The sequence below is a fragment of the Scomber scombrus genome, chromosome 15, assembly GCF_963691925.1.
Source record: "Scomber scombrus chromosome 15, fScoSco1.1, whole genome shotgun sequence".
In the NCBI taxonomy this organism is placed as follows: domain Eukaryota; kingdom Metazoa; phylum Chordata; class Actinopteri; order Scombriformes; family Scombridae; genus Scomber; species Scomber scombrus.
Genome location: NC_084984.1, coordinates 11,480,968 through 11,494,829, shown reverse-complemented (window position 1 = coordinate 11,494,829; position 13,862 = coordinate 11,480,968). Strand labels below are relative to the sequence as shown.

The window sequence follows — 13,862 nt, the reverse complement described above, 5'->3', positions numbered from 1 at the left end:
GTCACTTGTCATACTTTCTTACCACCATGTTTATTCCAGTAGTCTGTGCATATTTACTTCTCATTTTACTATTTTTTATATGGTACTCAATGTATGCTTCCTTATTTAGAAGTTGTTGTATGCACAATATGCAAGAGGGAAATGAAACAAACTCATTTGGAAGCAGAGATTTCAAATAAAACACACCAAAATCTTAATTTAAACACTCCTTTATTTTACAATAATACTGCCTATGTGGGTCCGGTCCTTAAATTATTACATATTTTCAAACAAACAGGCACATTAACTCTTTTATTGTGGCTTAATCACCCATATTTAAAAAAAAAATTGTATTCTGTATCCCTGTAGTCTTGATTCAGAGAAAGCACTGCAATAATTACACCACCTTGCACAGTTTGAAAATCAGAACTACACAAATCAAGTCCATCGACCAACATATAAACAGTACACTACCATACAGGTTTGGCGAATAAAAATCTGTGTTCAGTGCATAATGTGCATGGCATCGGAGAAGATACATTCATCACCCTGTTGGCCACAGCTGGCTTCTTTCAGTCCTCGGTGTCGGAGCTGTCCGCTGGGTCAGTGTTGTGGGTCAGCATGTAGTTGTCCATGTCGATGGAGGGGCAGTTGTGGATGGAGTAACGCAGACGCTCAGCGAGGACAGCCTGGCTTGAGTACGGGGGCAGGCGGAGCAGGAAGAAGCAGGTCTGAGCTGTAGGGAGGCCGTTGATTGGCTGGAGATGATGAGAGGAGAAAAAATGATAATTTGTTGTTTGTACTTTTAATATTTGTTCATGAGTACTTTTTAATGACTTTATTAGCTGCGACCTTACCCTGTCAACCTTGATAATTTGGAACTTTTGTGTAATATCAGCCGGATTGGAAGGCAACCTGGACCTGCCAGAGACGAAACGCAGGAAAAGCACTCGCTCCTCATTGGTGAACTCCTCCAAACTCTGCCAAAACCAGCCAATAAGCTGATGGCTATCGGTGATGTCACGGTATCGCACTAGCTTCTTTAACATCTCGACGGAGACCTCCGGCAGGCCACAGACCAGCTGCTCCAGCTGCTGCGCTGTCAGCAGGGAGAGGAGGGGCACAGGGATGATGGTGGACATGCCCTCTCTGACTGCTGCCACCTGGACACAACAGAACAACGTCAGCTTTGATACTTCTGAAGACGAGATCCACAACAACAAACAGGCTGCCTAGTGAGCACTAATGTAAACTACGAGGCAGACTGGCTGTTTAAAATGGATGCAGAGTTTCAGATGCAGTAGAAGAAAATTGCACCCAAGTCTTTATTTGAACATATTTCATTGGAGATTTAGTTAGTTTGAAGTTTTTACTGTTTCATTTAGCCACTCTTAAGTCTCATCCTAATGCCTTAAAGGGTTAGTAACTCATATAATGTGGAGGAAAAGAGTTGTTAATTTTAGAAATGTCCCAGTTATTAATCAAGCACACTATTTTCTACCAACAGTTAAAAATGTGTGAAAGCTCTCTACAGCCACAAAGTTATTTATCAAACAACTGGGTTCCCTTGTAATGCTACTATAAATCTGTTTTAATAGACGATTATAAGAATGTTATGTTATAAGAAGAACTAATTTAATTTCGAGAACAACATATTTCACATTTGAACGATACACTCTCAGTGCCATTAGGGGGTATGCATCAATTGGTTAAAATAGCCATTTGTTGCCAGGCAATGTGAATGACCTTGACTGCAGAAATATTTGACATAATGTTTCTTCAAAGCAGCAAAAATAGAAAGAGTTCCGGTTTTGGAATGGATTTTTAACACAGTCCAGTTGGCTCCTCGGGACTCTATCACAGCTTTTACAATGACAGACAGTCCGATCTACAGGGGACAGCAACTGGGGCTCTAGGGTGAGCTAATGGCACATGAAATAGATTAACCCTTCAAACCTGTGAATCCATTTCATGCAGCCTGTAGTCCAGAGCTCTCTCTACATATTCTGTCCGGTTGGAAAAGGTTAGAGAAATGTTTTGGCCTCCAGGAACTACAGGTACCAGCCTTCCATCTGCACTGTGGGCCATAAATGAATCCAGCGGGATCATCTTCAAAGGGCGACATGGCAGGATGAAAGAAAACAGAAAGTTTTCATAGTATATTGAAAAAGAGTTAAATATCTATGCAGTTTAGATGACGATCAGGAATATTTAATGAACTCTGTCATAAGCCAATTTGCATCTTTGTATCTCACCACATGGAAATTTTCCTCTGTAATTCCGCTGTTTTCTAAGTGAAGGATGCCTTGTAAGGTGCGGTATGTGAGCAGGTCCACCTCCTCTAGATCAAGCCCTCCTAGTGGCATCGAGCAGAGCTGTTTCCACACCCAAGGTGCCAGATGTAAGTCAAGAGGTTTCTTGGTACGGATGGCCACAGCCATGAGAATCCCGAGGAAGCGAAACTGGACAATGTGATCCTTGGAGAGTGCTGCCGGGTTGAGCAGGAACCTGTGAGGATACAGATCATTTTTGAGATTTGGATGTTCTATTGTACCTCAACGGTATTGTTTTGGTTGAAGACTATCAGAACAAAATGTGCACCTGTCAGTGTTACTGCCCACATCTGCAAAACTGTTGGGAGTATGAATCAGAAGATCCACCACATCAGACTGCAACTCCTGGAAAAAACGCATTGTAATTCATCAGTTTATATAAAGCTGCATTATAAACCATCTCTGCTGCTCTCAAGACCTCTTATGTGGTTTTCATCCCCATCCTACCTGGCACATCTCAGTGATGGTGTCATCAAACACTCCTCCAGCATCGTCAGCCCCCTCTCCAACAAGCTTAACCTTCCACGCTCGTGATGGCAGCCGCAGCTCCAGAGGATTCAAGCTCACCACCTGCTTCGCGATTTGCACAAAAATGGGCTTGCTCGAACGCCCTCTGTGGGAGTGTTAGGGAGGGGAGGGGACATCAGTCAAAGTTTTGATGTACATGTACCAACAGACAGTAGTAGTGAAAAGGTACATTAAAGAAGAAAATGCAAGCAAAGGTGCCAGATAAAATTAAAGTCTCCCCTAAAATAAGCCCTGCTGGACAGTTGGAAAAACAGCAAGTTGTTTTTGTAATCTCCTGTTTTTCCTCCGGTTGGCCCCTGAAAATATATACAGACAACTGATCTAAAAATCATGGGCATCCTTACCTTGTGGAAATCCGTTTCACAGTGATCTGTGGCCCATATGTTTTGCCCTGGGTCATTGTTCTGCCAATGGAGCGCACTAGAGGCAGAGTGTTGACCTTGGGTGATAGAAGGCCTCTGAGCTCGCCTCGGATGATGGCTGTTGTCCCTGAACTATAGCGTGACGTGGACACCTGAACGGAAGGAAGGACAGGGGATAAAAAGGAGGAAGAGACTGAGGCATCACAGTGAAGTAATGGTAATGACACAGAGAGAAGGTAGTAGGATTATTTTTTTCAAACATAAAACATTTAACAGATTAGAAGGGCAGAAAATGGGATCAGTGATTACCGGATTTTTGGCGTCCAAGTTTAGCAGCCTCCAGGATTTGTACATGAGATCAGAAAAGTGGTAGAGTACCCTGAGGCGCATGCTGAGGATAGCAGGGCTGCAGTCTTTCAAGGTATTATACTGAGGAGGGACTGACTGGGGAAGGCCTAGCTGGAAACTTCCAGTGCCACCTGGAGATGATGATAAAAAATACAATTCAAAGTGTATCCCTTCTCACAAATCAGAGGTGAACTAGCACATTTTAGGACTCTGTGTGTGTACCTGAGTTTTTCATCGAGGTAGAGGGGGTGGTCCATGCTGAACTGTGGCAGCGGCCAGCGGAGATCTGTCTGATGTTCTTTCCCTGGAGGGCTGTTACAAGTGTGGGCTCCTTCACTGGGTTGGAGTGTCCAAGGCCAAGCTGGGACACACATAAAAGACAACACAGTGCTTCTGATGTGCAATGAAAGCAAACTTCACAATTTCATGTGTATAATTTTCTAATAGAGCATCTTGATTACCTGTCCCTCACTGTTACAGCCCCAGGCATAGACGTCTCCAGTGGAGGACAGCGCAAGGACATGTTCACAGCCCAGAGCAATGTCTTCTATGAACAGCCCCTCCAGCGACGGCACCACTTGAGGGTTGGATTTATTCTTCAGCATAGAATCCGGCAGGCCAATCAGTCGCTCTGAATAAACAGAAGAGAGCCATGGATACATAAATTAAATAAATTCCAAACAGTTTGAGAGTAAATGGAAAGACAGTCTTTAGTTGAGAAACAACAATATTTTATCCAATATCCAAATATTTTCACATTCCATTTTCAAATGGAAATGTACCTTGTCCAAATGTGTAAACATGTCCATCGCAGGCCAAGGCCACGGAGAACTGAGTTCCACAACTGACTTTCTTGATTCCCTTATTACAAAGCTGCTCCACTTTCTGAAAACAGGAAGAAAACAAGCAGAAGATAATATTTAGTGTAAGCACCCATTTAAAATATATTAATAAATTACTATGTACAGAGGTGAATACAAATGAATAAATGCAAAGCATGTCACTGATATTTAATAAGTTAATATAAATAACCTTAGTTTTGTCTTTTGAGGAATTTCTAAATTTGAGTCTTTGTCAACATTAAATTACCTGAGGGTAATATTTTGCTGTAGAGGAACCTGTTCCCAATTTGCCATAATCCCCATCTCCAAACGCCCACACAATCATGCCATCCAGAGAAAGGACCAGAGTGTGGTTGAGACCACATGACACCTGAGAAAGATAATTAAGTTAGCTTTGATTAGTAATATTTAATCTCTTTTTCTTTTTCGCTGGATATATTTTTTTAACTGTATCAACACACAAGTGTGAGAATCAAAGTCCATTTCTCACCTGTCCAACATGATATCCCTCCAGTGCAGCCACCCTTTCAGGCAGCATCTTATTGGATGTTGATCGTTGACCCAGACGGCCAGATTCACCACTGCCGAAGGTGAACAATTTCCCATCTGCTGTTATTACAGCTGAATGCCGGAAACCACAAGCAAGCTGGGAACAGACAGCAAAGACTGAATCATAAAACATAGTTAAACTGGTGTGTCGGTATAACTGGAATCTCTTTGACATGTTGCCTAGATTGTGTTTTTTCTTATGCTGACAAATATAGATACCAAATGTAAAAACTGTTCTTTGAGGGAGGGGCTTAAGGATGGGGGAGGGAGGGGCTAGAGGGTGGGGGAGGAGGGGTGGGTTAATTTTGATGACCAACATTTTGATTGTATCTGCCTATTGTCAAGGAAAAAATCAATAAAGATATCTATAAAAAAAAACAAAAAAAAACAACTGTTCTTTACTGAAGTCAACTAGGTAACCTAAAAGAAACAAAATACATAAAAATATAAAACAGTGAAACACATTTTCACCATCACTGAATGTTTAAAATATTAATGCACTGCATTTTCAAAACCAAAGAAGGAACTGCAAGAACAAGTTGCCACCATGAATCAAACAGTCTTAAGATGGAAAAATTATCATGAAATGATAAAGGACCAACAATGGCTGATTCAAGGCATTTCTATTAACTGTGCAACACCTGTTAATTATATTACCACTGATACCCTTCTTAATGCTTCCAATAATACACCATAAAATCATTGAGGTTTATCTTTACCTGAATTACTTCCTCTCCTTGTAAGGCCTCTATTTGTTTGGGTCTCCTCTGCCTTTCACTGTTGCCGTGTCCCAGTTTTCCAAAATCTCCATCTCCCCAGCTGAACACCTCCCCAGTCTCAGTCAGGGCCATGGAGTGTCCATCTGACCCACAGGACGTCGCCAGCTTGGTCACCACATAACCTGCCCACAAATTAAGGAGTCAGTTAAGCTCAACTTATACGGATAAGAACGAGGAGAACATGAATGAACAATTCAGCTTTTTTTTCTCTTGCAGTTTAGGAAGGAGGAAAACCCTGTTACGACATCCCAAAGCAGCTCAGAATTGGGTCCTTAAGCCCCGGATGAATACTGTACCTTGAAAAGCAGAGATAATGGTGGGGACGTAGAGATCATCAGAATTTCCCTGGCCCAGTCTGCCGTACTGTCCCTCTCCTACAGCCAGTACTGTCCCATTGGACTGGACCAGGAAGGTACAGTTCTGACCACAAACGACCTGAACAACAATGAAAACATCCATGAAGGGATAAAGAGAAAAACAACGAAAAAACAATTAGAAAAAATCAGCTATCAAAGACAATTTCTGAGTCCTGAGGGAAACAAGTTGCTACCTGTTGTGTCTGCAACAGAGAGGGTGCAAGAGTAGGCATCATGGGATTGGTTCCCATTCCAGCCAACTGTCCATAACGTCCGCTGCCCCAGAGATACACCTCACTCTTCCCCCCTTGTTGCCAGTCCTTTAACATGAAGTGAAAAGTTAATTGTGCTTCGGAAAAAATACATACATATATATATATATATATATATATATATATATATGTGTGTTATATATATATATATATATGTGTGTGTATATATATATATATATATATACACATATATATATATATATATATGTATATATATATATATATATATATATATATACACATATATATATATATATACACACACACACATATATATATATATATATATATATATATATATATATATATATATATATATATACATACACATATATATACATATATATATATATATATACATATATATATATATATATGTATATATATATATATATACATATATATATATATATATATATATATATATATATATATATATATATATAGCTAAGCTGTTACCTCTGGTCTGACGGTGGCCCATGACATCAACTGTTCATCCATCCTGAAGCTCCACTTACTATTGTCCTAAGAGACGGGAGAGACAAGTGTCTCAATATATGTTTATAGCAGGAACTTATGGATATTTTAGTCAACTAAGATTCCTGAAGCATATCCAATGTTCACCATTTCAAAAACAAACAACAGCTCAAATAAACATGCCCCCACTCACCAGTGCCTTGATGATTTCAGTGTGATCCACCTCCTGAAGGTCTGAAACAATGAAAGATTCTGGGAAGGTGATGCCGCTGGCGATAGCCTCAGCACTGCGGACAGTAGTGGCGTAAGTGGCGAGCCAGCTCCACTCTGCTGGGCAGCAGTGGCCATTAGGACTGGTGTGATGTGGAGGGCGTGGGTAATGGCACAAGTGTTTCTCTAAGGACAAACCAACAGTCAAGGAGGCGAGGCTCTGCAGGAAGGCACTGTGGACTAGCTGGTCACCGGCTGCCACATGAGTCTGCATTAAGAGAAGACATTCAAAATCATGTCTCACACTGAGACAGAAAAATGTATGAAATGAATAGTTACATTTTTCTGTTTTGGCTAGTAGGCCCATAAAAAACAAATATTAACAGAAACAAACAAATGATAATGTATCAGTAATGACCCGCTCATAGGTGTACTGCTCCTGCAACAGCAGAGGTAACCTCTCCAGCAGTACAGCCAAACAAGGTGCCCGATTTAGACCCAGAATGTTCTGGCTTCGGAGGACCATACGACAGGAAGCCAGCACATGATTTTGACTGATCCAGTCAGGGGTGCAGCAGATCAACAGAACGTCCTGGGAGGAAAATGACAAAAATTAGATAATATTAAATGTTGCAACTATAATAATTTAGTTTTTTACATAGTCTCAGCTCTTAAGTACTACATTGAAGTGTATTATTAAGTTTAAAAGTTATAGACTCATTAGTATGGAATAGTGTGATGAAAAGTACTGTGTTACTAAAGCTATCTTAAGTTTTGGAAATTGAAGTTACACATCATCCAAATTACCTTCGATCTACCAAAGCAGGCAGCCACGCCCAGGTTTGGTATCCAGGTCGTACTGACAGTTGACCCCAAACCAGTAACAGTCTGTAAGACTGAACCATCCTGTGAGAAGGACAGAGACATAGAGGGATTCAAAATCACAAATGAGACTTATGAAAGATTCATGATAAGGAAGTGACAGCAGCAGTGAATGATGCTTTCTGACCTGTAAGGACCAGATATTGAGCAGTCCTCCTATCCCTCCAGAAACCAGAGCTAGTCCACCAGGGCAAAATGAAAGGGACTTCACTGCCGTAATGTGGCCATGAAGAACATAAACACACTTTGCACTGTCCTGATGTAAAAGGGAACAAAAACAACAGAATCAGAGACGATTGTTGCAAACATATTACTGGTTTAATTTTTTTTAATTTTTTTTTTTTAAGTAAATGAATTCCTGGCACATGAAATCCTGACTTTAAGAAACATTTCAAAATATTACTAAAACCAGGGCTGTAAAAAAAGAGCTCAACTGCAGATACAAACCGACCTTCACATCAATGCTTTTATCCTGGCTCGAGGAGCTTTTCAATTTGTTGGGTAAAGATACAACAGTACCCCCCTGTGGCAATGTCCAGATATGCACAGCGCCATTCTGACAACCTCTACAGAAAGATGGGGGGGGGGGGAGGTGATTAAAATATACAAAAACATATGAATAAAGTAACTTGTAAAATGAATGCTGGTATATTACATTATATCCCAAATATTTGATCACAGCAAGAATCTTACATGCAGCAATGATCAGAAACAGATTTTCACAAATCATAATGTAACGTCACCATTTTTTGTTGTAAAGTTAATGGTCATCTTAAAACAAAGAGAGAAGAATACGTTATTTAAACTCACACAGCCATCATGAGCCTGGGATCTGGTGCTCTGCCAGCAAGTCGGCACCACTCGGCAGTATTGACTGTGCTGCTGTGGATGAGAGAGTGGAGGGTCACCCAGGTGCCCCCAGAGCGTCCCAGTAATTTCACCACCTCTGACCTGCCCAAACAGAGCAGCAGATGTCCTGTAGGGTCCCATTTTAGGGAACTTACACTCTCCTGTAGAGTGAAGGCAAAGAGAGTGGAGTGGTCAGTAAGAGTAAACAGAGTGGAAAATTCAAGCTAAATCCTACATCACAACACAGTATGTAGACAATAGCGTCACACATCAACAATAAACAGTCAACTCATGTGGGTGTAAAATACATACAGTTTGTTTTTTGAAGTGCTCTTCAGCAAACTGCAATTAAAATGAACACAGGGTGAATTTTGCAGACAAACCTGGAAGACTAACAGCACTACCGGCTGCTCGTTCTCATAGATCTCAGTTGTTCCCAAAAGAATCTTTCCACTGGGATAGCCCACTGCGAAAGCCTTGTCCTCACTGTGCCAGGCAACACACTGGGGGGCTAGGAGAGATCATGGCATAAAACAGTCAGTTATAGACCCTTGCACACCCATGATACACTTACACAGGTCATTTCACTTATATTGGATTTTGGATTTCATAAACAAGATGTTACTTAGCGAGATTTACATAGATTGATATGCATATTTCCGTATTTCTGTTCAGATAAAGCCAGGCTAATTGTTTCCCCCTGCTTCAAGTATCTAACCACCTCCTGGCTCAGCTTTAGCACACATACATGAGAGTGGTGTCATTATTCTCCATAACTCTCAGCAAAAAAAGCAAATAGGCATATTTTCAAAAAATATCAAACTATTCTTTTAAGCGCTTTACATTAAATTAAACAATTAAGAATACATTCCTATACAATTTTAAGTTGTATTTGTCGGTCACTGTCCAAACATAACGTCTCCCCCTCTGATTACACTGTGATAACACCATCATATGTTTGGGTCTGGGTGAGTAGGTATCTCTTCACGTGGGAATATTTCATAGTTATGGTTTTAAAGTGTAAGCGTGTAAAGCAATCCTCTCACCCTCTTTCCTGTAGCAGTGGCTGAGTTCGGTGCTCTTCACCAGCATGTCTATTTCCTGCATTGTGACCTGCAGCCAGCACAGAGAGCCATCCAGCCGTCCCACCAACAGGCTCTCAGCAGTTCTGTTCTTACAGGCTGCTGGCTGGTCAAGAACCCACAAGCTGAAGGCCTGAGCCCAGCAGAGAGCTGTGACCCGAGACACCTGGGCCTCCACATGACAGTGAGATCCTGCAAAAGAGACAGGGAAATTCAAGATGTAGCAACGGTAATGCAATTATTAATAAGCCCCTCCCACTCTTTTGTTTTGTTTACACTGCTACATATGTATTACATTAAACAGCTGTAACAGGAGAACTTATTATTAAAAACAGTTAAAAAAAAATATATATATATATACTGTATATATATATTGTTTTTATAGCATTGATGAAATAAGACATGCCAGACTGTCAAAAGAGAGAAATAGCCAGACTTACCCCTGATGTTCATGATGTTGATGTGTTTGTTCTCAGGAGCAGCCAAAAAGTTTCCACCTGTACTCCAGTAAACAGGACATATGTGATGACATCTGCCAGCCCTCTCAGTGCTGGATCTGTCCGTCTTACTGGAGAGAGTCAGGGGAAGAAAAATTTGAGTAAAGCAAAGCAAACCCTCACTGACACAGCAAAACTCTCTCTGGACAAACCACTTCTGAAACAAGCCAACATTACCTGGTAATACAGGAGAAGGTGGTTTGTAACTCCACAGTGTTCTGGCTGATGCTCCACAGTTGCACCACCTTGTCCTGAGAGCATGTAGCCAGCAAACTCTGTTCACTGTTCCAGGAACAACTGGCCACCTGGTAAGAACAGAAATAATTCAAAGCTTCTTTTTACAACATCTCATGATTGACAGAACCCAGTGGTTAGAGCTATGTTTTTCATATCCTCCATCTCAAATACAAATTGATAGATAGTGGCTTAGATAAGAAATGTTCATATACATGGTTTGCAAATTGTAAATTTTGAAATTTTAAGCAGTTTGTTACAAAGCAAATTACTGTAATTGGCAAATTTACTCCAAGTCCCTGACCTTGTTGTAATGTCCCTCCAGCCTCTTGAGAGGACATTTGCGTAAGTCACCAGCGAGGTCGCTGTATGTTTGGGGCCGAGTAGGACTGTCCCTTCCTGTGGCAGCCAAGGCCTGCACCAGCTGCTTTGCTGCCCACTGGCGATGTTTACTGGTCAGCCTGGCAGACAGGACACATGCTGCCAGCGCATTAGCAAGCTCCAGAGGACCCACTCTTGCACCCATGTGGGGTAAAGGGGAAGGAGGCAAGGATGAAGAGGACAGCCCTTGGTTCCCTGTATCTAGGTCAAAAACACATGTACGCAGAGGAGAGATACTATGAATATCAAAATAACACATAACAACACAATTGCTTAAATAAAACACTCGTCCTTACCATTAGCCTCGTGTTCAGGCCTGTCTGGGCCGGAACAGTGAACACCCTTCTCAGTGAGCAGGGACACCAGACTTTGTGTGACCAGGAACGTTGGGGGTGTCTGCTCATTGTAGTCCCTCTGCTGCTGGGTGCCCTGAGTTGCAACTGTTAGAGTGGAGCTCAGACAACCTCTCTGCTGCGGGTCAATGATGGCCCCAATGTTCACTCCTGTAGCTGCTGCCATTAGGTCCTACAGCAGCAATAATTAAAGGATATTCAAGTGTTAGTATTTGGTCTGCAGCCCTTTACTACCAGTGGTATTTTTTTCATGATTAAATAATCTCTTAGAGCTTGGGCAATTCGTTATCACAATCAATCACAATTCCATTATTTATAGTTAGTAGTACTGAACAATAAACCAAATTTATGCTATAGTGATGTAGTTACTGTGAATTTTTAAAATGCTTAGCACTAACAATTAACAAACTGTATACAGTATAATTTGTGACTCCACTGAAGAACACCAACCTGAGTGCATATCTCCACTAGCTGTCTGTACGCAGTAGGGCTGTGTGACACCACACTGCCGATGGCTGTGGTGAGGAAACTGAGGCAGCTGGAGTTGTTGCGCTCAGTCGCCAGCCCCTTCACACCAGACTGTCTGTCCACACAGGTGTGAGCCCTGCCGCCTGCTGCGAGCGTCATCAAACGCACCAGAATACGGATATCTGCCAGACCCAAGGACTCTAGTCCATTAGACTGGCTACACACAGAGGCACTGGAGAGGAGGAAAGTGAAACTGAGAATTCATGTGTACAAAAAATATATACCAAAGAAGAGGTGAAAAAAATATATTAATGAAGCAATATTCTGGCCAAATATACCTAGAAGCAGTTTGAGACAGTGCTCGCATCACCATGCTGTAAGCTAGTAGAATCTGGGCAGTGGAGGTGACTCTTCTTAAAGCTTTCAGTCTATCATGAGAGTCTCTAAGTGATAGTGCTTGCTGTCCAAGGCTCAAAGAGGTCTTCTGCTCAGCAATGGCATTCCCTGGTGAGGAAAAAAGGCATTATATTATGATAAACTGTAAGAAATATCATGATGCGTCTTCATCAAGATTTATAAAACACTCATATCCCTGACATTTGTGACATGAAAAAAAGCAGGCAAACTATGGTGTGCATTTCTCCATCATACGCAAAAAATCTAAATACTTGACCATTTGTGCTTCAGATGCTCAGTTATGATAAATGAGTGATGACTCATTATGCTGCAGTAAGTTGGACTGTGGCTGGAAATACTTGCTGCCAACAAGCACAGAGGGAATGTGGGTGTGTGTTACAACAAGTGGGCTAAGTCTTCCATCAGGGATAAAGTGAAAAAAAAAGCATCGCAACAAGGTCAAGATGACAGTTTGCTACTCACTAAAAATGACATAAGGCTCTGTTTGTATATGCTCTGCAGTTTCACATTTGGGGAACTGCAGATAGTTTAAGATAAATTAATCTCTAGTGGAAGGTTTGGTGTCACACTGTCATAGAGTTGTTGAAGAAGTGTGCGGAAAATGTAGTTATGAAGTGTCTATAAAACCTTAATGAGAAAGGCCTGCTGAGACATTATAATCTTGGCAAACTGTTTCTCAAAATGAATATAATGTCCATTTTCAAGCAATCGTGTTTGTCATGTTTAAGTGCTTGCATTGTCCTTGTAACCACTATCACTTATACTCTTTATTTAACAAGGACATGTCTTCTTAAATTTAAGCCCCCCCCCACTCAAAAATGTGTTGCTTATTGTTACTTCACTTGTTTAATGTTTGACCTTCACTATGAAGAATGATTTATGTGCAGAGTTTGACTATTAAGGCTATTGCTCACATGCATCTGCTTAAGGGGGAAAGTTTATCTAAGCCCACCTTAAATCTGACTTTAACACATGTACACTTCAGAATGATTTCATGACATTACATCAAGTTTGGAAGCAAACTTGTTGGAAACTTGAAACCTCTGAGAATGGACTTTTCAGTGAAGTAACAACATTTGTATATTGACAGATTATGGATTTTTTAATGAGGAGCAAAATTAAAGCATATGTAATTTTAGGAATTTTTAACTAGTTTGTAGAAAACCACATCAGACACAAAGTATTATTGATTATATTATTTGTATGTGCCTTAAAACATCTATGCATGGGACTACCTTTTTCATTCCACCTTTACATGCATAGTCAATAGAATACAATAGCCACAAATACCAAATTATGATTTTTAGAGTTTTACTATTATGTGTCTAAATTGTATATTTTGAGAGATGTTTGTCAATTATATGCATTGTCTATTAAATGCATTAAGCAACAAAACTGTGCTGACCGTTTCTAAACCAGCATTCATAATACCTTTGGGAACCACTGCTCTCATAGGGTCAGCAGAGCGGTAAACCAGGGCTCCCAGCGGATCTGGCTCAGTGAAGGTGATGGGGTCTGGCACCAGTTTCTTTTCAGTCAGCCCCAGTGGTCTTAGCAAGAGCCCAAAGTCCTCCAGTCCTGTCAGTTTGTCTGTGTCACACTCATCTTGGTGGCTCATTTCCCAATCATCTGAGCACACAAAAGCACCATTTATATTAGAAGAA

The 13,862-nt window shown here is 41.0% G+C and overlaps 1 protein-coding gene across 1 annotated transcript in view; it reads right to left on the bottom strand.

Moving 5' to 3' along the window:
• Positions 1-214: 214 nt before the first annotated feature.
• LOC133994931 (probable E3 ubiquitin-protein ligase HERC1) overlaps positions 215-13,862 on the bottom strand; it is a 35,873-nt gene continuing 22,225 nt past the window's right edge. Inside the window, exons 48-79 of the mRNA XM_062434175.1 lie at positions 13,630-13,827; positions 12,120-12,285; positions 11,764-12,013; positions 11,257-11,485; positions 10,884-11,161; positions 10,523-10,650; positions 10,289-10,416; positions 9,813-10,040; positions 9,150-9,277; positions 8,728-8,927; positions 8,369-8,483; positions 8,045-8,173; positions 7,843-7,941; positions 7,454-7,627; positions 7,019-7,303; positions 6,808-6,873; positions 6,271-6,396; positions 6,017-6,155; positions 5,661-5,842; positions 4,883-5,038; positions 4,640-4,762; positions 4,333-4,435; positions 4,012-4,181; positions 3,773-3,911; positions 3,470-3,681; positions 3,185-3,354; positions 2,760-2,925; positions 2,581-2,657; positions 2,235-2,487; positions 1,936-2,088; positions 837-1,142; positions 215-737 (exon numbers count right to left, since the gene is read on the bottom strand). Coding sequence (XP_062290159.1) covers positions 552-737; positions 837-1,142; positions 1,936-2,088; positions 2,235-2,487; positions 2,581-2,657; positions 2,760-2,925; positions 3,185-3,354; positions 3,470-3,681; positions 3,773-3,911; positions 4,012-4,181; positions 4,333-4,435; positions 4,640-4,762; positions 4,883-5,038; positions 5,661-5,842; positions 6,017-6,155; positions 6,271-6,396; positions 6,808-6,873; positions 7,019-7,303; positions 7,454-7,627; positions 7,843-7,941; positions 8,045-8,173; positions 8,369-8,483; positions 8,728-8,927; positions 9,150-9,277; positions 9,813-10,040; positions 10,289-10,416; positions 10,523-10,650; positions 10,884-11,161; positions 11,257-11,485; positions 11,764-12,013; positions 12,120-12,285; positions 13,630-13,827 — 5,462 coding nt within the window. The 3' untranslated portion in view covers positions 215-551. The remainder of the gene's footprint in view (positions 738-836; positions 1,143-1,935; positions 2,089-2,234; positions 2,488-2,580; positions 2,658-2,759; positions 2,926-3,184; positions 3,355-3,469; positions 3,682-3,772; positions 3,912-4,011; positions 4,182-4,332; positions 4,436-4,639; positions 4,763-4,882; positions 5,039-5,660; positions 5,843-6,016; positions 6,156-6,270; positions 6,397-6,807; positions 6,874-7,018; positions 7,304-7,453; positions 7,628-7,842; positions 7,942-8,044; positions 8,174-8,368; positions 8,484-8,727; positions 8,928-9,149; positions 9,278-9,812; positions 10,041-10,288; positions 10,417-10,522; positions 10,651-10,883; positions 11,162-11,256; positions 11,486-11,763; positions 12,014-12,119; positions 12,286-13,629; positions 13,828-13,862) is intronic.